The sequence below is a fragment of the Abramis brama genome, assembly GCF_963993115.1.
Source record: "Abramis brama genome assembly, chromosome: 4".
In the NCBI taxonomy this organism is placed as follows: Eukaryota; Metazoa; Chordata; class Actinopteri; order Cypriniformes; family Leuciscidae; genus Abramis; species Abramis brama.
In genome coordinates, this window is record NC_139966.1 from 53,150,739 (window position 1) to 53,177,906 (window position 27,168).

General features: G+C 39.0%; 1 protein-coding gene and 2 long non-coding RNA genes across 3 annotated transcripts; 2 read left to right on the forward strand and 1 right to left on the reverse strand.

Annotated features, from left to right (window-relative positions):
* Nucleotides 1-4: 4 nt before the first annotated feature.
* Nucleotides 5-27,168, reverse strand: adipor2 (adiponectin receptor 2). The gene is made up of 8 exons (XM_084112005.1): nucleotides 27,020-27,168; nucleotides 17,203-17,486; nucleotides 6,457-6,600; nucleotides 4,771-4,942; nucleotides 3,918-4,104; nucleotides 3,451-3,638; nucleotides 1,372-1,565; nucleotides 5-1,265 (listed from the first exon to the last, which is right to left on the reverse strand). The coding sequence occupies exons 2-8, from the start codon at nucleotides 17,248-17,250 to the stop codon at nucleotides 1,137-1,139; spliced, it is 1,062 nt and encodes a 353-aa protein (XP_083968131.1). The 5' UTR covers nucleotides 17,251-17,486; nucleotides 27,020-27,168; the 3' UTR covers nucleotides 5-1,136.
* On the forward strand, nucleotides 1,151-2,810 carry LOC311081470. The gene is made up of 3 exons (XR_014605889.1): nucleotides 1,151-1,290; nucleotides 1,376-1,588; nucleotides 2,643-2,810. It is a non-coding gene; the product is annotated as an uncharacterized lncRNA (long non-coding RNA).
* Nucleotides 2,861-4,104, forward strand: LOC311081469. The gene is made up of 2 exons (XR_014605888.1): nucleotides 2,861-3,541; nucleotides 3,927-4,104. It is a non-coding gene; the product is annotated as an uncharacterized lncRNA (long non-coding RNA).

The window sequence follows — 27,168 nt, forward strand, 5'->3', positions numbered from 1 at the left end:
GTCATGAGTGTTTTAATTTTTTTTAATTTATTTTAAAATTAAAATAAATATCAATGTAAAAATCTCTGAGAAAACAAACATTGCTCTTGTTTAATGTGGAATATTACAGCTCGTAATGTTTCCATGAAAACTCTTTAATAAATTATATCATATACAGAGGATGAAACAGAACGTTACACAACAAACGCATCCTTGCACTGCTCGAGTATGATTTTGTGTACTTCGCAAACAGCAAGTCTCTCATCTATTATTTTTTTTTCCAAACCAGGTTGAATCAACATCCACAAAGATGAATAAAATGAGAACAAACAAGAACAGAGAGAGAAAGAGAGAGAGTAACTGAAGATGGAAACTATGGAGTTTGGGAAAGCGGCCTTCTGTGTGTTGAAGGAAACAGCACTGACAGAGGTATGAAGGCCTGTGGAGTACGTGAGCGCTGAATCCTGGCGGCTCCATCGGGTGCAAGGCGCTCTACTGTCCTACAGGTGCGTTTTTTATAGCTTTTACCAGCCGTGCTTGGGATAACAGCACACTGAGGCATTGGAAGGCTGCTTCTGCCTGACTTAAACAGTGGCTTTTTACTGATCTGGTCTCTTTCCCTGGAATAACACGTTCTCTCTTTTCCCTCTGTTAAACAATATGATATAATGATGTATTTTTTTAAAAACATTTTATAACTTTATTTTCGTACAAATCTATATAACCCAAATTTTAGAAATCTTATTTACATGAAAAAGTTTAAAATGGCTAACGGCCCACCCCAAGAAACGTTCACACTTTTTTTTTTTTACGTTTTTTTTTTAACGTTTTGTCTGTTCAACGCTTTTTCTTGTACAAAGAAAAAACAGCAATAGACCAAGCCAAAAAGTCTCCTCTTCCTAAATGTATGATCATATGAATCACCATCCTCAACCTGTCCACCTTATCCCATGACTCTTTTTATTTAAGGGGCAAAATAGAGAACAAACAAAAACGGAAAGAGAAAAATAATAATAAAGGTGGGTAACTTCGTCATTCAGTGCTGTCCTCTTGGTTTACCCCTCATGGGCAGGAGGAACAGAGCTGTTATTGGCGGCAAAGGTTAGAGGAACGCTCTCTCCCTCTAGTGGTGCGTTTCAAGCACCGCAGGACAAGGCTCACACCCCACCCTCTTCCGCACAGCCTCCGCCAGCAGTGTAGCGAAACTCCTGCAGGTTGGACACACCGTGGAAGTGCACAAACGCTCCTGCCACCACCAGGATATGGAACAGCTGATGGGAGTGGAACTGCAGTAGACAAAATGATGATAAGGTACAGGTTAGATCTTAAATAGAAGGCATTCAGTTTGGATTATGAACTGTGTGTATGACTTTCAAGGACATTCACACTCACCCAGATGTCACACTTGCCGGGGAAGAATCTCTCGGGTATGCGCGCAGCGTACAGGCAGGCTCCGGTGATGTACAGGACGGCCATGAGGAACAGCCAGCCCATCTGACCCATGGTGGTGGCCCTCAGGAAGCCCTCTGTGATCATAAAGTGCAGCGTGGGAACGACTCCACTGAGACCCAGACCCACAAACACACCTGAGACACACAAGCCAGAGCAGGTATTAATTTAACTATTTATATTGCATTACTAGACACTTCTAGCAATGCAATATTACTGGAAGTAATTACAATTTGTTGAATTAGATTATATTTCTTTGCGCTGACGAAACATACCAATTCACCAAATTAACAGAATACATAGTTGATAAAAAAAAAAGAAAAAAAAAGTGATGACTAGTAATTTCTTAACACTTAATTTGAGAAAAAAACAGATTCTAATTAGTGGACCAAAAACCTCTGCACGTAATAACCTAGAATACCGTCTAGCACTTGATGGCTGCTCTGTCGTCGATACCAATCTTTCATTCGAAAGCCACATTTCTAGCATCTGTAGAACTGAATTTTCCATCTTAAAAATATATCTAAATTACGACATAAGCTCTCAATGACAAATGCAGAAAAATCAGTTCATGCGTTCATGACCTCAAGGCTAGATTATCGTAATGCTCTACTGGGTGGTTGCCCTGCACGCTCAAACAAACTCCAGCTGGTCCAAAAACGCAGCAGCTAAAGTTCTTACTAGAACCAGGAAGTATGACCATATTTGCCCGGTTCTGTCAACACTGCATTGGCTGCCTATTAAACATCACATACATTTTAAAATCTTGCTAATTACTTACAAAACACTATGGTTTAGCTCCTCAGTACTTGAGAGAGCTCTTAATGCTTTAAAGTCCTTTACGTCTATTGTGATCTCAAAATTTAGGCCAGTTACTACCTAGAATATCAAAATCTACTGCAGGCAATAGATCCTTTTCCAATCTATCACCTAAACTCGAAAGGCTAGGAAGAAATAGTCTTCCTAGCCTTGTTGGGGAGGCAGACACACTCTGTCAGTTTAAATCTAGACTAAAAACACATCTCTTTAACCTGGCATACACATAGAACATGACCAATTTCTATTATTCAAATCAGTTAAATGATTGTTAGGCTGCATAAATTAGGTTAACCAGAACCGGGAACACTTCCCATAACACCTGATGTACTTGTTACATCGTAAGAAGAATAGCAGCTACGCTAATATTAATCTGTCTGTCTCATCCTTATCCCGAGGTTACCGTAGTCAGCCGGATCCGGTCCATATCCAGATCAGATGGTGGACCTGCACCTAGACACGACCAAAACGCAGCCCTGAATGTCAGCAGAGACCGTGTGTACACGACAGCCGTCGGCACAGATCCTCAGCAAAGACCGCGAGAACCAGACAGGTCCTCCAAATAGACCCTATGGCCAGCTTTGGCTCCATACCAGCGTGATGAATCTATCTTCAAGCAAAAGGAACTGGATGAATATTTGAATGCTACCGATCTGATTTCTGACCTGTGATGCAGCCTGAATCATAATGACACAGAATTCGTTTATTGGCCAGAAGAGAACTAGCCCCCCCGACTGAGCCTTTTTTTTCTCCATTCTGTCACCTGATGGAGTTTGGGTTCCTTGCCACTGTTTCCTCTGGCTTGCTTAGTTGGGGACACTTAATATTCAACAATATTATTGATATGACTATACTGACGCTGGTGTATGAGAACTGAACTGGACGATGACAAATAAAGGTGACCTCCAAAATAACACTCATTAAGCACCAAGTGCAAGCAGAACTTGGCAGAAAAACAATAAAAATAATGCAAATATTATTTTATGGCCAATAATTTCTCCATTCACCCATCACTGGCAAATGGCAGAAAGCTAGATGTTTCTGCCTGGGACATTCCTGTTACACTGCTCCTAGAGGTCATGGTGTGTTGCACCATGATTTGAAGTAAATTGTAGCCTACTCTGATCTAAAACATACAGCAGCTAAACCCACAATGACCGATCAGTCTGCTTTTTTCTTAAACAACAGAGTGAGACAGCGTCTTACCGGCCCTGACTCCGCGGTACTGCGGCGTGGCGAAGAAATCACACTGTGAGACTGTGATGGCAGCGACCCCGAGGATACACACCACTATCAGGTATATGAAACAGGGCTGAGGGGAGCAGTAGAAGGAGTAATACAGCCACGGTACAAAACTGCCCATGATCAGGAACGCGATGCCCGAATAGTCTAGCCTGTGATAGGAGTGAACAAGAAAGAGGAGGCTGAGAGATTCATTCATATGAAAAACATACTGAACTTCCATTATTAACCTTCATGAACTAACAACTGAATACATTTACAGAAATATTCTTGGTTAAGGTTCATCTAACATTAGTGGTGCATTATGGACTAAAAATGAACTATCTACAAATTAACATCAGCTGAGATTAATAAATGATATAAAAATGATCATAGTGCATCAACTAATAATAAAGTACAGAATCTTATCATTAAGTGTTACGTGTGCTTACTTTGAGAAGACACGGGACACCCCCTCTGAGTGGCAGTAGACTGTGTGAAAGAGCCAGGAGAAGGAGAGGCAGAGAATGGCCCCCAGGAAGAACATGCCGATGACGATCTTCTCTTGGAATGGTGCCACGAACGACATATTGGGTCTGAACATGTACACGATGCCCAGACAGAGAAAGAACAGGCAGCCTGAAGACACAAGAGAAATACTGGTTAGTGTAATGTATGTGCAGATAAATGTGTTGACATCTAATTTTATAATTTGTAAAGTTATACAGAGGCCCCTCCCCGCTACAGGTCAATTCTATAAATCAAATGCATTAAAGTACAAAGAGTAAAATCGATCTGAACTCAAAGTACATCAGAAAGCTAAACGGTTACTAGTAGACCAACATCAAACATCTCCCTTGTCTATTATGGTTCAGTCATACCACTAGTCCAAAGGTGTAGAAGATCAATATCTGCACATTACCATATCACCTCATGATCAATACCATTATCTAGGCCAAGAGTCTATTATGTTTAGAATGACTGTCATCTACATTTCCCATGCTGTGTGAAATATGCTCACATTTCTCTAGGTGGCAGCACAGAGTCAGACTATGCTGAAAGGGAGTGCTTATAGTGCTGATGCATTTCCATTTAATTTAAATGTAATTGTATCCATATACACTAGTCAACATTTGAAGTGGATCAAAACCTTTCGTCAAAGTTATACATGAATTTTGAACAAAGCACGTTCTTGTCTTAGGACAACTTTGATTAACTTTTTTTTTGATCCACTTCAAATGTTGACTACTGTATGTATATAACATATACAGTAGTAAGTAAATCAATTATATGTTGTGTGTATACCCAGAAGATGTGTCCAAATGTTGCCCGTTTCCGTGTGGATTCTGAAGATGCTCTTGAAGCAGGCTCTGAAGGAGGGCATGGGTGGCCGATGCCCATGCAACAGGTAGTCATTATCCTTCAGCCAATCAGGGAGGACGTCATGAGGAATAACACGCCATCTGCCCTCCCACATCTAAGACACAAAATTAAAAGCATCACTGTAAGCTCTCAAAAGCAACCCTGCAGTTTTGAAAAAGAAAAAGAAAAAAAGAAGATATATCAGGCCACTCTTTGACATGTCATTACGCTTAGCTCAGGTCAGCATTACTGGTTGGCAAGAGAAAAGCCCTCTCATTTAACTTCAGAAAGTAATTATACGGTCTATGCGTGTATGTGAGAGAGGACAAGAGCAAGAGATAAGCATCACAGTAATTATGAGTTAAGGGGCAAGCAAAAATTACACACTGAGAGCCAGAAATACTCTACAGAAGTATGCTAGTGCACAAGCTTGTGTATTATTGCATGCATAAGTATAAACTGCACTCTCAGCATAACGGCGCAAGTCAATTACTGTCATGGTGGAGCGACGATTTATAGATTGCTACCTTAATAAAACATACAGTTTAAAAGACATTTGATTATAAGTCTATTGCTCCCTCAAATACCAAGTACTGTTAGGTTGAACAAAGTTAGTTAACTCTAACTGTCCAAAAGAGGAATAGAAAAGCTGTTATATTTAAGTCCTCATGAACTGAAGTGAATATTTTTTTTAAATGCTGAACCACATCTGGATTTTTTTTTCTCTTGTGTGGTTTTCATAAAACTAGGTTGCATAGCTTCTCTTTACCAGCTGTGGTGAGACTGCTGAGAGGCAGCATTAGTTTCTAAGTATCGCTCTGCCAGTCAAGACTGACGAAAACCACTCCAGTGCAATCATACCAGTCACAGGCCTGCATGGCCACAGGATTACACCTATAAGTGAACACATGCAGTGACTACAGCAGAGGGCAGAGGCCTATGTCTACATTCTGAAGTGGTCTTAGTTTTCAGTGTATATCAAGACACTTTTAAATAAATAAAACAAAACAAATGAATCTAGGTCAGGTTGTTTGATTGACACACCATGACGAGCCTTTCAGTCATCTGTCAAGATGTGTTCTCAAAGTCTGCCTTTCTAGAAGTGTTCCTTTCAAGACTCTGTACCTGAGTGCTGATAGTGAATGGCACTGATTGGATCTTGCACTGTTTTTGCTCTTCAACACAGAGAGCTTAGGCTTTTACCCCAGAGGGAAAGAGGAAGGAAAGAGCCATTAAAGCAGAAGGGGCTCGAAAAGCAAACTAAACCTGCGCTGGTTTATAGGGCACAGTATTGCAGCACACGCTACAAAGGACGGCTTTCAGTTCCTGTTCCTTTGCATATGGCAGACTCTGAATGCAAGATAGAGATGAGAGGCTGCTGGTGCCAGGAGATGGGCGTATGGTTTGGCAGGGATGTTTTCCGTATTGGTGGACTGGCATGTTCGTGCAGAAGCAGCTGTGAGCACTCAGCTCGTGTCAGGTGCGTTGATGTCATCCGTTTAATCCCACCATATGACCCTCGACATATAAACTCAATGATAATGCACATGGAGTGTGAGCAGGGTCTCAGCTGCAATATTAATATGCATGCGTGTTGGTGTGTGAGAGATGACCGTAAGAGATTCTGACCTTGTGCACGAACTCCTCCATCCTCTCCATGGCGTGATGTGCCTGTAGCAGAAGGCCTTCGTCAGAGCTCTTCTCCTCTTCCTCATCTTCCTCTCTTTCTGTCGTTTCCTCCTTTTCATGTACCACCCTCCTCGCAACGAGGCACTGAAAACACAAAAGCAAATAAGTCAGGTTTCAGACTCAGTTTATTTTGTTTCTCTATTTCATATAAAGCAAAGGTCAATAATAATGCTGAGAATTAATTTAGGCTAAATTTGAGCATATAATCCTCTTGGTGAAGATGCATCTTAATATAAATATTGCACTAAAATATTAAAGAGATTTTCAAAAACTATCCTGACCCAAACACCCAGTTAACCCAGACATCACACTCAGGGCCAAAATAAAAGGTCATTTAAGCATTCTCTCTAACGCACACGGACATACTCAATTTAATTAATACTGCATTGATTGGTACGACCTTGCTTATGGCATGTTCTCAGCACATTGTGTGTTAGAAGCAAAGCCCTGCTGACTCACTCCAATTTATCTTTCTGTGCACAGCATGTGCTTATACCAACAATCAGTGCATATATAAGGCCCAAGAGGCATATATATGCTCATCTATCAAACATACAATGTTGAACACACTAGGGTGCATGTGCAAACATCACTAACACAAACTATTAACAATATCAGGGTGAACACATTCTCTCAGGTACTGCCACTGCTCAGATACACACACACACACACACAGATATGTAGAAAGTTGGCTTTGCCTTGTAGCAAATCTGCGGCAAAAGGATGCGTCCCAAACTGCTGAACAAACAGATTAGATAGAAGGAGAAAGGGTTGCAGAGGGTGAAAGTGTAAGGTGTTGTTCAGTAGCACAGGTTAACAAGCCTCTCTTAAGCAGATCAGACTTGGGCAGTGGGACAATCAGCATCTCTGTAATCAGCTCTGACGTGGCATTAGCGTGGTGGTACTAATTCCCTTGCAGCTTTGTGAATAGCCCCATCCCCTTTCCTTCAGCTGATACTGAAACACACACAGCTGGAGGGTGTCCTCAACAGAATAGGGTCTGACTGGAGCAGAGGCACGGACACATATGACCTTGAAGGCCCTACGCAGGAACGTCAGCGTCACTTCCAGTGGACAGCCAGCAGAGGTCCTGCTGCAGTGTGTTCAGCGCCATTTTGACACCGTGTAAATGCACACAGATGACAGAAGACAAGATTCAACAGTGAACGCATCTGAACCACATTTTTCACCATATAATTAGGTGTAGTCAGTCAATACAATTAGAAACAGAAGCTTTGCATTCTTGCACCCACTTTTTGCTTTAGCCCAGCAGTGCTTTAAGGCAGGTCCATAAATAGACACACTTCAATGGTTTCTAAACTTATTCAACCTTGAGTTTAGCTATTCAACATCACCAGATTAGCAGAGAGACAAATTGCATTTTTGCATCAAACAAGGCATCTCAGCAATACAGCACAAGCCTTCAAAGTAAAAAAAATAAATAAAAAAAATGAAATTTTGAATTGATGACATGATTGAATTCGATCGAATGTAAATTATGAATAATAAAACACCAATTTAAACAATTCTGAACAGTAACAAAACATTAAAAAATATATTTTATATTATTAATATTTGAATTTTATATTTTAATAAATATTTTAATTCTATATTTTTATTTTATTTTTGATATTAACCTTTAATACAATAATAATAATGTTATGAATTATAATAACATTGTTTTATTCATTTTTAAAAAATTGACAGAATTAAATTATGATTATAATAAAATATTCCCTTTCATTTAATTTACCCATGAAAAATTAAGTTTATGTTCAGTAAAAAAAAAAAAAAAAAAATCCACTGCCAAGTCTATAAAGGAGAAACCTGAGCCACATCTAAGGCTCAAATGTCACTGTGCAATACAGTAAAGCAGACTTTAAGAGTCCTAAATATATTTTCATGTGACAAACTATCTGTCTAACATCTAGGAAATCTAGGACACTTCCATGGACAAGTAAACCTGCGAGCAGAGAGGTCACGGTTATAAGGTCGCCCAGCTAACTGTGCTTCTTTCTTGTCAACAAGAGGAGCCAACCAGAACCAGAACTGGATCTATAATGCATGAATAACCTACTTCTGATGCCTGCCAGCATGACAGTGTTCTGCAAGTGTGACAGTGTTCGGTTTGCTCTCGTTACAAGAGTACGTGTGCATATTAAACGTGATGTCTGCCACAGTTTTTCCACCTTAATGCTTTAAATCAGAAAATATTCAAGGGTGCTATTCATAGCTCAATACCACTCTTGCTTCCTGTGAATGTGAGGTAAAGACATCAAGCGTTCCTTTTAGGGTACTTTATGCCTAAAAAGGGCCAAAAATAGAGCTCTCACCGGGCTTAAAAAGCCTATAAAGAAACCAACGAGTCTTGTATACACTGCTAAAGAAAGCGTGTGAGCGGACTCCTCGACAATCTAAACGTCTTTGTGAGCTGCTGTTGTAAATACATGCTGTAGTTGATTCTCCAGTTTGAGTATGTTCGGGGGGGCAGGGCGTGAAATAAAATGAACTCCTCAGCCATGGTTTTCATCTTAGGTCACTAAAAGGAATACTCAAACACACCCAGAAGAAAAACAAAACAAAACCAAATAAGCCTGCAAAACACGATGTGCACACCTCAGAAAGGCATGCGTGAACAGAGTCATACGACCAGTTTCTCACTCTTTCCAACTGAATCTTCCAGAAGGAAGGAAATTGCAAGACTCCACATCAGATACAATTTCTTACTGTATGGTTATTTAATATTTAAAATGATTTTTCTACTGAATTTCCAAAAAAAATATCTATATTGAGATATTGTTGCGGTGATCTAAAATGACTCGTACTGTAATATAAGATTTGTCATCCCACCCAGCCTTAATCCTTGAGTAATTGAGATTTGCAGTGTTGTGCTCACTGGGTGCACTGACTGGTTGGATGTAATGACCCTCTCTAGAGATCATCATCAAGTAGCATAATCACTTTCCTGCCAGAGAAAGAGGGGGGCAGTTTGCTTGTTAGCTGGGGACACAGCTGGGACAACTTGCATAGGTCTGTGTAAAGGGAAGGGGGAGAGTAAATACAGAAAAAGAACTGGCTCAACACCTCATAAAACAACCATGTAGGTTTATTATGGAGCCGGATGGGGAAACATAAAACAAAAAACAAAAAAACAAACAAACATCTAAATAAAATAGGCTACTTCAATGCAACATTGTACTCTAGTCCACTTAAACTCTTCAGTATGTTCACCCAAGCTTAAATGACATGCAGTCTGTCTGATTTGCTGGGTTTAGCATGACTCAGCTGTAATACCCCCGCCACCTGCTACCTAAGAACACGGCCAACATCTTAAAAGCTTTGTTTAGGAGATGTTTTTCCTTCACTGATCAGAAACAAAAGACCACATATGGTGAAAATAAAGCAGCACGTATGGTCATGATGCATCTGAGACTACACTTGCAGAACAGTTGCTGAATGCAAGCAAACAGAGAAGCTCATTGAGCAAACTAAAAGTGTCCATAAATAAATGTTAGTCAAGGTTTTTAGGACCAAAACAATTGTAATTTAGCTTCACATCACCATTTTCCAGGTCTCTCTGACCCTTAGAATTACACAAGCTGTTATTGCTAGATTTGAGACGTCTATATTTATAAAATATGTTATGATTTGTTAACCTCTGCATATATTAATGCAATCATGCTTATGATTAAATATGGCATGGTATGCTACCGTTCCAAAGCTTGTGGTCAGTAAGATCAATTTTTATATATATATATATACACACACTAACAAAAAATATTTGGGTAAAAAGAACAGTGCCACAAAACCCTTTTTTTTTTAAAGTAACACACATTCTTTTACCACCAAACCACTATTGTATTGCGTTTAATTAACTTGACCTGTATCATTTTCCACTATACTTAATTATCAATTGTTAAACTAATGTAAAGGGTTTAATTTCGCGATTAAAACCCCCCCCCGGATGTGACGAATTTCCAACGTATTGGATGAAGACGGCGTGCGAAGAAGGTGGCAAGGTGCATGGCGTCAAAGAAAATATAAAGTTAATCTAAAGGCAAAGTCTTTCATTTCTGTTAGGGGAAGTCTGTTCTGGAGTGCTTTTAATATACTGACACACATTACTGTACATTACACACACACTACTGACCCCAAACTTTTGCATGGTAGTGTAGGTGTACGTAATACTTCATATGCCTTCATTTCAAAGAATTAAGAAAAGTCATGCGTTGTCATTAAACGACTCACTCTTAAGGCGAGACATGGCAGGCAAAAACATAGATTTTTAATGCAGTGGTAAGTTATGAGATTTTGGGCTAGTTTACTCCTTCAATATGTGTTCTTTCAAGCTGCTATAAAGAAAACGTTGAAAATATACATTAAGATGTTTATTTTATTACATTTTGTTTACTTGCGGCAGTAAGTTTCTCCCGAATTTACCAAGAAGTTAGCATTCCAGCGCGACACGCTGAGCTCCGTCTGTTTACTGAAGTCTGTCATGACCAGTATCCTTGTAAAGCTCTGAGTCTCCTGCACAACGCTATGTAACCCAAATATGGGCATTTCCTTTCCATCAGTAACCAATCGTGAATGTCCAAAGGGGGATTTAAAGCTAACGATGAAATCTCATTTAGAGCTATTTAAATCTTTAACTGCTGTTTTATCAAAATGAGTTTTTTGTCATTCTCCAGTACAAACACCTCAGCCTATGTAGCACCTGTGTACACCAAACTCTCCAGCTATACACTTTCAGATATTTTCAGAGGGATTTGTTAATAAATCATTCCTGGCCTGATTTATGTGACATTTTAATCACAAAAATATGGCGAAAATCTATTTTTTAAGGCTATGGACAGTATATTTTGATTTCCTATAATGAAAGAATATATCCTGAAATCCCTCTGAATTTTTTTTTTTCATCTTGTGTGTAAACAAATTTTGCACCTGGCTTAATCATGTTCAGATCTATCTACCGAAAATATATGCAAAATTGTGCATATTTAATGAGATGCCTAATTTGCATAATTAAACACAAATTTCTAAAACTTGTAATATATTTTTTTTATATATATACTTGTGTAAGTAGGCTAATCAACTCAGGAAGTTTCATAGTGATATCTATTATTTTAAAATTTTACCCTATTCACCTGTAGTGTCTCGCCTTAAGACGACAAAATGTTAAACTTCATCAGTAAATTATTAAACAAAACATTAAACAAACTTCAAAATACAGAACAGGAATGAATGCAAGATTTTTCTGTCTGAAAGTCAGACTGATAAGGTAAGGCCAGCCGGTCTCTCTGTCAGCTCTGGGTCTCGTGTGAGATTAGCGAGAAGATGGCAGGTCATATTCTATTCCAGCTCATGTCTGGAAGTCGAATTAGAGCCAGATCACGTGTGAGCTACAGAAGAGGGCTAAGCCAAGCTCAAACGGCCCTCAAAAACACAAACAAAACAGCTGACACAACTGCTTTGCTGAAATCTATTGATTTTCTTTTTTTTTTACATCAAACCTCTTACATTATAGATTCATTAAAACACTGTGTTAAACCAGTTGCAACATATGTTTACAACATCTATTAATTATTCTGTCAACATTGAATGCAAAATTGCTGCCAAAAACCATATAGACATTTGATGTTATCAACATGACTAAAACAGAAACCAATTGCCTATCAAAAAGTCTCGTGGGTCTGATGCTTAGTACAAAAACTCATGGTTGGTGCTTTATCACGTCGGGCCTGGTGTGGACACAGTGTGAAGGTTCATGTAAAGGCATGTTCCATCATTAAATGACCTCATTAAGTCAACAGTGTAAGCAGTCATGATGGTAAATGCCGTTCAAACATCAATAGACAGGCTATTGCTGTGTGAGGAGTCAAAATATTTATGCCAAGCATGCTGGCACCTCATCACGGGGAATATAAAAATAATGTAGCACATATGCACAGCACTCAAAGGTGACTTTGAAAGACCTCATGAGATATTTTGAGACAGAGGCACGTGTTCGACGACAACAGCAGCAAAAGTCTGCCACAGTAGCACAGGTTTGGTAGGGATATGATCCTGTACATTTCAATTCCAGGAACATCCTGTTGCCGTCCTCTGGAATTGCCTATTCTCAGTGGGAGGGCCACGAGTCTCATTTAGTACAGTTCAGAGGCTACAATAGTTCAGCAACAACATCTACGCTTCTCTGAACCAGAACATTTATTACATGGGTGAGTTATTTAATTTCCCCTCGCTTTCCCGCAAAAGTATACATACTGTACACAGTACATTCGATAAGCTAAGCAATGGTCAGATGCTAAGCACATGAACACATACAAAAAAAAAAAAAGTTAATGTTTTAGATGGAAGTCTCTTATGCTCACCAAGGCAGAATTTATTTGATCAAACAATACTGTAGAAAAAGTTATTTTGTGGAATTTTTTTTACAACTTAAAGTAACCCTTTAAATTGTATTTGAATATATGTATATAAAATGTAAAAGTTCAAAAGAACAGCATTTACTTGAATATTTTGTAACATTAAAAATGTTCCTACTGTCACTTGAATCAATCCTTATTTTATAGTTCTTATTAAACCCAAAGTTTTGAACATTAGTGTAATTTTTAAAAGGAAAGTCCTCCATCTGATAGACATTTGTCCCATATCTCAGCATTGACAACATATCAAGGGTTTGAAGGTCAGTCATGGATCAACAGAACTGAACGTTAAGCAAAATCTATTGATAAGCATGTGCACCCCAGGACTTGTGATTGTACAAGCGTCTTGAGAAGTTCCTAAAGTCCACAGCCACATGTTTAGTTCATTTCCCTCTCTGTACAGAATCACATTGCCCCAAACCTACACAGATTTGTCCAGCAAAACAACAATTTGTCCTTGGTTCACTGAAAGCAGAATGCAATCCAGCCAAGCAGGTTTAGCCAGCACTATCTGCGACTGATAATAATGATCTCTGGCACAAAAATACTGGAATGACCTAGAACAACAACATTGTGTTTAAATGCAACATTGGCTTGTTTTTAAATGTTTTAATTTTCTTCAGGACATATTTTCCTCTAATACCTTCTTACATGCTAGACATAGATAGCCTTTGTCACAGTAAGATTGACCTGATATACACTGCCTTGATACTCACAAAGCTTACAATTCACATAGTCTGTGTGCATTCACACTAATTTTGTGCCATCTATGCCCTCAAGTCACTGTGACCAGCACCACTACGAACACACTACGGGAGTAATTCATCCGCCCGTCTTCGCTTACTAAGAATCCTACTGTATGTGCTGTTCGGTCACCCTGCTCTCATCGAACCCTTATAGCAACCTGTTCAAGACCACAGAGTCGGCAGACCCCTGGCCATCCATTCTTCTTAATCCTCCTTCGTCTTCAGCCCTCTACCTTCCACAGTATACATCACATGTTTGGCACAGTGAAAACACATTTTCTTGCTCAATCGGGAACTGACCTTTATACAGACTAACCCCAGCACCAGTGTTGCATGTGACGCTGACTCAAACTTTCGTTTCGTATGCACAGAGACAGAACTCAAAAACAGATTTTCAACCTTCCCAAATCCTTAGGGACAGGAAGCTGGAATTAATGAAGCTCTTTATCCAAAAAACATCTCCCTTCCTGAGTCCCAGAAACGGGAAGGATCAAACTAATTACAATAGCACTGGTTACTTTGGCTACCAAAACATCCTTAACAAATACAAATATTTGTATTTAGGAACTCAATAGTTTGGGAATGTCTACAAATTTCCAAACCCATGGCTTCCAGACATTAAGGCTTTAATTGAGATCATTTTTACTAATGCACTCCTCCACATTGGTTTCCTCAGAAATGACAAACTGCAATAAGGCTACACGTTGATGGTGAAATGAATTGCGTGTCTCTGATTAGAGAGAAGAACAAGCGGTACCACAGAAATACCACAACCTGGAAAGCACCAGGGGAAGTTCTGACTACATGGGGAGACTAGTTATCAGGGTCAGTCATCTGAAGAGTTAATTGTTTATAGTTCACCAGATGGAGGAATGCAAACTATGTCATGAGGACACATATGACATAATCACAAACGAGTGATTACAGTGATAGATGTTCAACTTTATCCTACTTCCATTAATAGAAAACAGTTTTCCAAATCAACAGAATTAAGTAGTTCCTGGTTAAAAATTTACCTTGTGGAGCCGATAGAACCAAAGAGCATAACGCAAACAGACGGCATCAACCCCCTTTTCATTAAGAACAGTATTTTCAATGCAACTAACATAATGCACTGTAGCTTTACATGAAACTTAAATCATCTATCCTAGCATATTTCGGCCTTGCATGAAAGCAGGTGTGTTTGGCAGTTGTTCTTTGACCTATAACAAAGTTAACAGGTGTAATTGTACTAGTGTAGTGAGCTTCAGTGTATGCTTTGCTAAGCAGAAAAGACAGGCTCAATGTATGGTCCACTGCATTCAGTGATAAACCAATGTTTTTCAGCAGTAAGTCAAAATGTAAACCATATAAGGAACATCAAATATTTCTTTAGGGTAGTAATGGGCCACACACGTGAGTTTTTAACACCATGCCAGCTTCTTCAGCTATTTTCCTGGTGAAAAGTAAGATATTTAAGACACATTTTTCTTAAAATCCCATTTTTAAATACTTATCCCACCCGAAGATTCATCTGATTGGTCCAGTAAGGCCAAATACGTTCCTCGAGCGCATTTTTACATTAACCAATATATTTTTTTTAATTGTCCAGATGGAGCTTAAGAATGCATTCTGTGTGAACAACTAAGAAAAAAAAACATGATAACTTTATGCACAAAGGTGTAAAATCTACACCTGGTTATGAACATATAAAAATTAGCGTAGAAATAATGTTCACTCAGAAATTGATTGTAAATTGCACAAACAATTACAAAGAAAAAACTGCAACTAGAAAATCTAAAATAGTATTTTCTTGTAAAAACATACTCCAATAATAAGTTTTATTTACAACTTGGCATAATAATTATTTACGGTGTGTGAACGTGGACAATTATGGCACACTCAGGGGATAGCTGATTCTCATTTTCCAGGTATGCTCACACGCCACAGTCTCTCCTGTGTATAGGTCGATGTTTAGTTCAATCAAACCCTCATTAAATTGAACAACGATTTCTCTTAGTTGCACAAAAAGGGGAGTCCTAAATAGTGTTTGCACTATGCAGACACAAAAATGTAACCTCGTCTACCAGAAACATGATGCAAAATAAACAGAAGAGTGTCTATTACTGTGTCCTGAGGCCTGTTTAAAATTTCATCAGCTTGGCCTTGTTGTCATGGATCAACCTTAACCCAAAAAGCCAGTGGGGCGTCTGCTCCCTTCTGTGGATGGGATAGTTTTACACCTGCCCTGTCTGACCACACCACAGCCTGGTAGCCAACCACCACATGGCTCACAATGACGGACACAAATGTTGTCAGAGTCAGATTGCACAATACACAACCATTGTGCAAGTTTCTGTTGAATGCATGCAAATAACAGAGGGTGACAGCTCCGGCATGCAAATACAAAAAGAGTCCTCTCTAAACCTGCAAACACTGTTACAGCTATCTGCGTATCAGTGTAATGTAGCTGATAAGATGCAGCTGTAGATGTGGATAAGAATTATTCAAAACCGAGCAAGTAATATAAACAAGCAACATCAAAATAAATGAACATCGTGCACAGTTTAATGTAACCGTCTTTTTCTCCCCAAGCACATTTCTCTCGACAATCTTCTAAACCCGTACACACTCCTGTGAGAGTAACAGACTCTGTCTATATTGGACTGTGACAAGTAATCATAGCTCACAGAAACAAATGACACACAGGTACATGATCCCTATGCCATTCTCCTATACACTACACCTCAAATAATGAATCTGCTGGTCTCTGGGGCCATAATGGACTATAGATGCAAATTAGACTGTGTGCAGTCATTGTAAAGCATTCATTAATAGTTCATTAGCTTTTATTAACAGTCCATTGAGTTCTCAAGTGAGTGCACTTATCGTATTGATTGAGAATAATTTAAGCAACCAGTATAAGCTACTTGTGATCCCATACTTCTAAACACATGCACTTTAATGTGGCAGAAATGCAGGTTTCATATCCTTTGACGTAGATGAGTGCAGTCCACAGTTTATAAACCTTTATGAAACTGAAACAGCCTACATACAAACACCTGTGACTGCACTTTCAATTAATTCTTAATATGCCACATTGCTACCATTAAAATTATTTAAACCATTAAAATGATTAGTTAGGCTAATGAACTGCATTACTTGTCATCGGAATTGCTTATTACTTTTAATATATAAATGATTGAACATTAGTGTTTTTGATCATACTCCTGGAAAACACTAAAATCTGTGTGTTCATGATTTTACCAAGGCTAAGGGAGTTTTATGCACTCCACTTTGCATTGTGCCTAACAACACCCCTTAATTGACATAGAAATCACAGTAATGCACTAGCTTTTTGTTTTGTTATACTACCAATGCAAACAGGATGGTAGTCATTTAGTTGTAGTCATCGTTTTTATATCAATGCCAATATCTAGGAGCAGGGTGCTTGGCCAAGTCTAAGTCTAATAAAAGCTGATACATCAGTTTATCATTAATATATAGCAGTGGCCTCTGTGTGCTGCACTCACCCTGTTCTGTGCGGGGTCGTCTGATCTGTGATCTGTACTAGGACTCATGGTGTCCTGGTCATCGGAGGTCGATGTGTGGGTGGGGTCGGTATCGCTGCTGGTGCAGACTCTGTGTCTCAAGACAAAGGCGGCGCCCTTGTCCTCCCTCACCTCCCCCCTGTCCAGCTTGCTTCCTGTTGCTTCTGCTCTTTCAATACCACTGGACCACACTGGACCGAGAGGACGCTTGACTCCAAAACTGTCCTCCGTGGATTCACAGCAGAACACGAGACTCACTGCTGGACCTGGTGAAGACATAAGAAATAACATTAAATATCTAAGTGAAATGCTTGGGGGATTTTTACACTACCATTCAAAAGTTCAGGGACTCTCAAAGAGAGTTTTCTTTTTTTATCTCACGGACCACAAACTTTTAAACCATAGTGTACATAAGCCCATGTTTATCATCATGCTTGTGTAATTGGCACAAAGAGCTCACTATTTGAACTAAAGTTATGCATCTGGTTAATTACATAAACCAACCTCTTGATGGGCTTACTCTAGATAAAGATAGATCTCAATAACACTACAAAAAATTCATAAATCCTGTTTCACGACACATTTTGAACTCAACGATTCTGCCTATTAGTACATAATGGGGTTTGTCACTCAAAAACGTCTCTGCAAGAACCGATAAAACCTTAATCCAAGCTAAAAATGCAATACTTTCATCCGACTACCACAATCAGATGTTGCAACCCCTGCGGTCCTGCCAGGGTACTCGCGCCACGCAAGCGCACTTGAGTTTAAACCGGTCACCTGAGGTTCAGTATCACTACATATCTGAAGCCATGCCAGAAAGCTAATTCAGATCCCAAAGCTTAAGCATTGTATGATAAAGGGAATGTTTTAACAAGGCCAGTCATGATCTCTAAGCAATCTGCATCCACATTCTGAGGAAATAGAGATTAGCTTGGTTATTACGCCACATCTACAGTATTTGACCAAAAATCAGCCCTCTCCTTCAAACTCTCTCTGCCAGTTTGAAGTGCGTTTAATTTGAGTTGATCTCAGCTGCAAGCCTTGAACAGTCGGCCAAGCTCACAGAAGAGGCTTCACAGTCACAGCTGTGAAACTGACAGCATCCGTCTGCTTAGAGTTTCACTCCTTTTGTAAATGAAAAGTGTGACAACAGCAGTCTGCTCACAAGCCATGAAATCAGATTCAGCTAGAAACTCTAATTGCACGGTGGTCCGTGTCCAGTTTGGTAAAAACATGAAGATGCCCTTTTCTTCTCAAGTTCAGCACTCTCTGGTGTCACATCAACTGCTTCGGTATCGTGTGACAGTAGGAGTGTGAAACTGACCCCTCTTGCTCCCATGGACTACTGCGCACTTTTGTGCCTGAGGAGAAAACTGATACAAATAGGTTGAATGTCTCCATACAACCATCTATCCATAGGGTGGGGAGGAGCCGACAAGTCATTATCGGTTAATTATCAGCTCATTCATAATGTTCACTTAATAAATGCCTGTTCAACGGCTCTGGTCTCATTTAACTCCCACATGAGTGTCATATTCGCATGCAATCCTACAGCTGTTGAGACTCGAAAGTGAACAGAATCAATGTATCATGTTATCTGAATTTGTTTTTTGTAGTCGAAATGTCAAAAACATGATAGCTGATGTTTAAACCTGCATACAAGGGGTTTGAAATGAGATTAAAGTGATTTTGAAATTTGTATTCAGACAGTCTGAACAATTCTGAAATAATTTCATCACTTGCAAAATTATATTGCAGCCAGTCAGTCCTTAAGTCTGGATATAAAAAAGCAGATTTGTTGACTGTGTTGCACAAAAATCCAATTATTCCTAGGAACAAAGTTTACACAGAAATCGGTGACAATATTCATGAGCAAAACACACTTCCAAAGAGGCAGGTAGTCAATTTCCATTGTGTAGCTAAGACTTTTCCCGCAGAAACAAACCAGAGAAAGAAATAAATCAATTGAAACACCAGTCAGCAAAAGTGCTTACCAGAGAATACAGGGAAGCAGGGAAAAAGGAAATGACATTTGAAATTGATTTTCGTTTGCCATTCAAACAGCTGACCAACATCTGACCAACATCTGACTTTTCAGCTCTAAATTGTCACAGTTCGAGAATGTCAGCAATTCCATATCTGCAAAGACAAGTTTCTTTCTCGAAGGGAGGCAGTCTTCACACTGTGCTTTGGACCGGCAAGAACTGTCAAAACGCACCAGAGAAGTGTCACTGATTCATGACACCAGACCTTAAACTACATCTCGCTTTCTAGAAATCTTAGATCCAGTGTAGATTCTACAGAACCTAAAAGGCATGTGCCCATCCTCACTAGCCGCGTTTCCATTACCCTTTAAAATGCGCAAATTGAAATTGCGAATTGAAAATACACCCAATGGAAACAAGTCAATTTTGCAAAAACTCCCATTTATCGCAAAAAAGTTTTTACGCTCGCATGAGGTGGTTTTTCAGGCAATTCGAAAAAGGAATATTTCGCAAAACTGAAATGGAAAGTTTTTGCGCATTTACAGTCACCTGACTCAGAAGGCGCGGTGTGTTTGGACAGAATACGAGACCGAGTTCTTTATTAAATTCATAAAAGACAAAAGAATGACAGAAATACTGGATTCTAAACCTCACAATCAAGACCTCGGAGCAGAAATGAGTGAGAAAAACCCAGAAACACCTCATATGTGCCGCTCACAGTATAAGGGTCTTTCCTTGCCATTAATACTTAGATCAGTAACATCAGTAGAACGGAAAGAGTTTAAAACAAGCGGTTAGTTCATAAATCCGTAAGATCTTAACTTCTTGCTGTGAATATACAAACATAACACAACAAGTGCAGAACTGAAAAGGGACAGGCTACAAAGGTCTATAGCATGGACTGTAAAAAAAGATGGACGACGCCCCTTCGCTCTCTTCCATTGGTGAGAACTGAAGCCGCCAGTGTCCCGATATGGCGCTGACATCTTGGGACTTGAGTCTGCGCAGTAGCGATCTCAGGACCAGACCTGCGCAGTAGTGAGCAGGAAGTAAAGCCGCGAAATCAAGGCCCCGCCCTCACTCACAGAATGCACTCTCCCTGCACTTTTTTTAAAGTGGCCTATGTCTGCTCCGTTCTGCTCCAATTTTGATGTCTGTTGATTACAGTACGACAAGAGGCTTGTTCAAATAAAGTAAATACAATCTCCGAGTCCTCAGTTCTCCAAAGATCCTGAAAAAAAGTCCGTTGGTGCTTCAGTGACTACTTCGGTCAGAGAACCTGTCAATCACAGCTGTCAATCATGACGTTACACCACCGTTTTTATAGCATCACGTAACTAATTAAAAACAAACTTATTAAAAACAGACACTAGAACTTACATCGGCGTGATAAAATCGACAGCAAATGACAGAAACCACCTTTGGAAAAAAGATATTTGAAGTGTAATTTAATTGTTTAGTTGGTCTCACGTCCCGTTGAATAACACGGGGAGGCGGGGTTTACTAGGACCAGTCACCGGGGGGGCGATCGAGCCGCTTTGGCTTCACTTTTCAGGGCTTGTGCGGCATGCCTGGTCTATAGTAAGATGCAAAAAGAAGAATAGTAAACAGAGCTTGCAGGACTACAATAGTAAGTTATGTGTCGCAGGTCTCAATATCCATGTCCACTTGATGTACTTTGTGACATCAGCCATTGTTCAAGTGTGAGCATGAAGGAAATGAGTCACTATTACATTGGAAGGAGTGAGAGACTAAGACAGAAACCTACAGATACACAAGCACTTGGCTGCCAGACATGTCGCACACTACACCATCACATGTGCTACTTATGACTAACTAAATTGGACAGAGAAATGATTGCATTACGCTTGACTCGTGAAATGCTATAGCCTACTGGATCCACCTCTCAGTTTACAGAAGGTCGCGCGCACACAGAAATTCAAAGCAGAAGTGGTGATTCATGGAATTGTAGCATAGAATAGCTTTAATGTTTTGGCAGTAGATGAACCTCAGGAACACCACAGAGCTTTGCCAACCGTGAGAATCACGTATGATGATAACATGCATGTGACTCATAATCTGTGTAGCGCCAGCTTCTGAGAATTGCATTTGTTTAATAATAGTACATACAGAGCCGGACAGTATGGAGTACATTTACTTGAGTACAGTACTTAAGTACAATTTTGAGGGATCTGTACTTTACTCGAGTATCATTTTTGGGGAGTACTCATGACTTTACTCAAGTACATTTGAGAGGCAAATATTGTACTCTTTACTCCGCTACATTTCTATCCATAACCGTGATTACCCGTTACTACTTCTAAAAAAAATTTAAAAAAAAGGAAAAAAGAAAAATCTCGGAAACCCTCAATTTGTTGTTTCCCTCTCAAACGTGATTGGATTGTGCAGGCGCCACTGATTGGGACAGCCTATCAGCAATCACCTTCAGCTTTCCGCCAAAGTCAACTCCATGGTCAGAGACGAATTTAGATAAGAGTAGGTCCCATCCCGGGAATGTGCCAACCCGTGGCCCCACCTCACCAGACTATTTCAATTTTCTGTTAAAGTTAATGATAGTTTTCGCTTCAAGTGTTTGCTGTGTTTACCAATGTAAGCACTGTGGCAGTAGTAATGCAATATTTAGAAAATGTACTCTTGTACTCTTGATACTCAAGTACTTTTAAAAACAAGTACTTCAGTACTTTTACTTAAGTAGACATCTGACTGTAGTACTTTTACTTGTACTTGAGTAAAATTTAGCAAGGGGTATCTGTACTTTTACTCAAGTAATGAAGCTGTGTACTCTGTCCGCCTCTGAGTACATATTACATTTATAATATCTCACACATTGGGTTTTTGTGTTTTATGGGGACATTCCATAGACATAATGATTTTTAAACAGTACAAATTGTATATTCCTGTCTCGACTCTAACCCAACCTAAATTTTTTAATTTTTTTACTTTATAAGTGGTTTTCCTCAAGGGGAGCACACACACACACACACACACACACACACACTAAAGTCAATCGATTCTCATAATCTAGGCCTAAACATTTTAACAGAACATGCTTTCATCTGAAAACCTGAAAAATCTGGGTCCAAATTTAATCAATGTATTAAATTTAAAATGAACTGCACTCAAACAGCTATTTGTTTTCTCACTTCAATGAGAATATTACTTAAATTTAATTATAAATGTTAAATATTACTTAATTTAACATTTATTTATTATTTTTAGATTTTATATACATTTCTGTTGTGTGGTATTAAAATTATAAAGATTTGTTTATGTTCTCTCACATATATATATATATATATATATATATATATATATATATATGTGTGTGTGTGTGTGTGTGTGTGTGTGTGAGAGAACATAAACAAATCTTTATAATTTTAATACCACACAACAGAAATGTACATTGTGTTCAGTGACACCCTCCAGCCATATTCAAAACCTAGAGACCACACTGGAGCTAAAACTAACATGTTGCTACAAGACACATAAATAAATACACAGCTGCAACATCTGATTATCATTTTCCTGAGGATTATAGACCGAAGGAAAAAAATGTCTAAACCAAAACAAGTGAGAGAACGGAGAAACCCAAACAAAAGCATTTGTTGGAGCCAGCAGTTGGGGGTGTGTGTGTGTGTGTGTGTCATGTGACAGTGTAAGAGAGAGAACGGAGAGCTTAGGGGGTGTGCCGTCTGTTGGTCATGAGACCAGGGCTAAACACCAGCGCAGCACTGAGCGTCTGTCAGAGGGTGAAGAGGAAAATATATATAGCTGAATGCAAAACTGAATGCGTTTACGTGAATACATGCCAAGAGAGATATTTTGAAATAAATCTGTGCGTATCAGACCACTCAAGCGCAATACGCCACTAAAGAGAACGATCGCATGCGGCCTTTAGGCGGCTGTCTGTTTGGCGCCTCAGGTGTCCTCAGTGCAAATAATGCATTGAGATCTTTTTCCGTGGCTTATTGCGCTTAATAACACACACACGCACACGTGCACACACACACACACACACACACGAGAAAGAACATGTTATAGACATTCATCCGAGTTAAAACATATAAAATCCACATCAGCCCTCTGCCCCTCCAATGCTATATCAGACCAAAATATTTTTGGTTTCAGCCGAGAATTTTCTGTGCATCACTATCTGACACTGAATAATAATAGCAACAAGTCATGATGCAGAAAGAGGTTAACCTGTCCTTCACACCACACCATGTGCCACAGTCATACCAGACTGTCAAATGCTTCATCTGCTTTGACACAGGCCCAGCTCATGTGCAAACCAGTGTGACCAAGGTCAAACTGAGAACTTTGCCTAAACCTCCAATTCACGCTGGTGTCACAATGAATAAACTAAGGCAAAATGACATGGATTACTGAGCAGCTTTCCAGTATATTATCTACACAAACAGGATGAGCCAGAGGAGACTGTCGTCTTGGCAACGTCATCCCACCTTGTTCAGATTATGGGAAGTGAGGAATGACATGCTGATGTGCTGAACAGCGCATCGGATTTTGGTTTTAAACAGTTTATGGCCTCATACCGACTACATGGCATTTAAAAGATGTTTGTTTTGTCGATCAGTGCCACACTATCAGCCTCTCTGATAAGGTGTCTTTCCACACTGCAGAGGCCCACAACTCCTGCTGACACTATAATAGAGACAGACTGATAATCGGTCTGACCTACATGAACACTTTCCTCTTAATAGGTTATTAGTTAATATGTTATTGGTGTATAGCAATAAATTGCATAGCAAAATAAACAGCATGCAACACCACCAAAAAACAGTTTTAAATGGTAAAATAAATTATAATAAATAGGTCAGTCTCTACATGAGACCACTGTCTGGTATTTGGCATGCACCAATCAAACAGCCATAAATCAGAACCGGACGGTTCGGTTTGGATCCTGGATCGTGATGCAGTGGTCGCCTCTAATTTTAAATGGCTACAGATATTGTTTAAGGCCAATTTGACCTGTTTGAGCAAATAAAAAAAAAGTTTCCTTAGAGATAAAAAAAAAAAAGACAACCGTCCATTTGCTTGTAAAAAATCGTCAATCGGAATCTGCCATGAAAAATCGTGTACGGTGCTTCCCTACTGGTTTTGTTCTATATACATTTTTACAAAACATTTTAAATGTGCGAATGTCAAACTACATCATTATCTGTCTAAACAGCTGCGAGTTCTTTTTTAGTTTCAAAACATCACAATCTAATTCCTAAATGAAAACGATTCACCTGTGCCTATTAAAACCTTTGTCAAAAATCACACTCAAATCTGCGTTTGCGCTGACCGAGAGAGAGCAGTTGTCATGTAGAAGTATGAAACAGCCTTTTCAACCACATAGTATCGTTATTATTTCTCTTACATAAATTCAAAATATCAAATAAGTACTGGGATAAAAGTTTATAGTTCGGATATAAACACTTTTGGCAACTTGTCGCTTAAAAAAACGATTGTATAAATTACACTGTTAGGCCACTAGGTGGCAACAAGTGACTGTTAAAAAAAAAATATGTATTTGTCATTGAATCATTCATTCAACAGATTTGTTCAAAACGCTGTTCATCCAGTAATGAAACAAACAAATTCAATATTTACGAGTCATTGAATCATTCATTCATAAAGATGTTTTTTTTAAATAATTCACTCAAAATAACTAAACATTTTAAATAGACTGCCACAATTAACATTTTGTCAAAGTTGTCTATTTAGAATCGTGCAGCTGTAATCTCATCCAGTGAACCCTACCTCTTTTCTGTTCATATCTATCTGTCCATATTTAAAACTTAAGTTAGGTGCACGGATGTAATACGCAGTGATTGGCAATGAGACGACAGTAAAGAGTGCTTTTCACTTGCCTGATGCACAGACAGGCAAAGTCAATTTGAAATGGCAAGTGTTTGGTCTAAGATGCTTAACTGATGGCAGGCAGCTTTGACAAGCACGGGCTCTATTTATAGCTGATGTGACACTATTTGGGTGCCCTTGCCAACAACCAAAAAAAAAGCAAATGCTCTTTGTAGTAGTAGAGATCCCTATGCTATCTTTAGCATTCATCCCATGCATGAACTCTGCTTTGGGAGCGGAGCTGTCAGTGAAAGTACAACTGGCTTGGGGCAAGACTTCAGTCCCATGATAACCAATTTATTTTAAGATGACTACCTGTCCTGGAACACATATTAAAAGTGTGACAAACTTACTACAAAAAATACAGATAGTTAGGGAGATCTATTAAAAATAACAACGTGCTGGTTGCAACTATAGAGATCAAATGATTTTTTTATGACCAATACAATACAGACAACATTTTTTATGTTTAAGCGTCCATTAATGTATGTACATGATTCGTTTTTATTACTGTTTTTTGATACAATAATAACTCGATGATTATTTCACTACAACAATAAAAACATGCATTTAGAACTTATTATGAGAAAGTTGTTTTGTGAACAAGACTCTCCTTAATTTGCTTTTATGACAAATTGTAAAGCAATTGCTATATCACTTGAAAACAATATGCGGTTATTTAATTTTTTTTTAGAAATTATTCAAACAATACAAGTAACTGGTGTTTAGACACTCACCAAACCCGGAATTATTAAAACAATAATCATATAGCCAATTAAAGTTGAAAATGACAAATATCAGTTGAGTGCATACAATTATATTGGTCAAACCAATTAATAACTATCTATACGAGCCAGCATCTGACTGGATGGCAATATGACATTTAAGAGGATCTGAAATAGTGAAGTGGACTGAAGGAGCTTATCCTCCTAAAAATGTTTAATAAATTAAGAAGAACCTTATGTACTCATGGGACGGGAGGCAGGAGAAAACTAGGTCAGAAACGCCAGGGGTGATGATGACAAGTCAATAAGATCAGCAGTGAGCTGTCAAAACACTTTCACACTTTGATGCTTAACATAGACATTATCTGCCATCATTTTTAACTATTTTTTCCACTACCAGTAACTTTATACCAAAAATGTATCAACTAAAGTCCATCATAATTTGACCTCTCCCAGTTTTATCCAGTTATTTAAAAAAGTAAGCTAAACCAAAAAGTACAATTCTGTCATAATTTACTCACTCATGTCCCAAACTCATATAACTTTCTGTAAAAACACAAACGTAGATCTTTGGCAGGATGACAGCAGTACTCACAATTCGCTTTCTTTGTGTTGGAAAAACATATAGCGATTGAGATTACATATTTTTGCAAAAACTTGTGAACGAGTTGTAACAGAATATCAAAATTTGGTGAACGGTCCCTTTAAATAAAAGCGGTTTTGTTTACAACCCAAACAAAAACATCTTCTATTGTCATCTCTCTAGTAAGAACGTGAAACTCGACCAGAACTGTCTACGAGCATACAAAAATGAGGATAATACAAGACAGAAAGATGAAAACTCCAAACAAAAGCCCCATTAGTGGTCACACTCACCTCTCAAAGACTGACACAAACAAGTCTGAAAGTGACTAATGCACGGGATTTAGACTACGTACTTCAATCTCCTCGCGTTCGTCGCGCTCTTTGTAAGCTTTAAGACGCGTCCATGATAATATTCCGGTCTGTTGAATAATTTAAATTCAAATTCCTCTTAAGAAAAAGCTTAAAAACAACAGAAGAACCGTTTCAGGCAACGTAGCAACGAGAGCTAGTCGGCTAGCAATACTGACACAAACAACTTAATTAGCGCAGACATACAGTCAGAACACCTTCGGATATATTCTAACAACTACATGTGGATGTCAGATTTTTGCTCACCTGTTTATGTAAGCGACGGGCGGTTGTCCTTCAAGAGTGTTTTTGTCGGAGTGGAGCTGCCGTTCCAGAAGGCTGACTGACTGACTCGAGACGAGCTGGCTGGATTTTCTGGATATCGTTGCGTTTCAGTGTGACGCACCTCGCGTGAG

What these genes read in the sequence shown, in the direction of transcription:
- adipor2 (XM_084112005.1), bottom strand. Translation starts at nt 17,250, where the DNA reads ATGAGTCCTAGTACAGATCACAGATCAGACGACCCCGCACAGAACAGG. An exon ending in ACGACCCCGCACAGAACAGG is followed by an intron (nt 6,601 to 17,202) that starts GTGAGTGCAGCA and finishes TTGTGTTTTCAG; the next exon opens with TGCCTCGTTGCGAGGAGGGT. An exon ending in GTACCGCGGAGTCAGGGCCG is followed by an intron (nt 1,566 to 3,450) that starts GTAAGACGCTGT and finishes TGTGTGTCTCAG; the next exon opens with GTGTGTTTGTGGGTCTGGGT.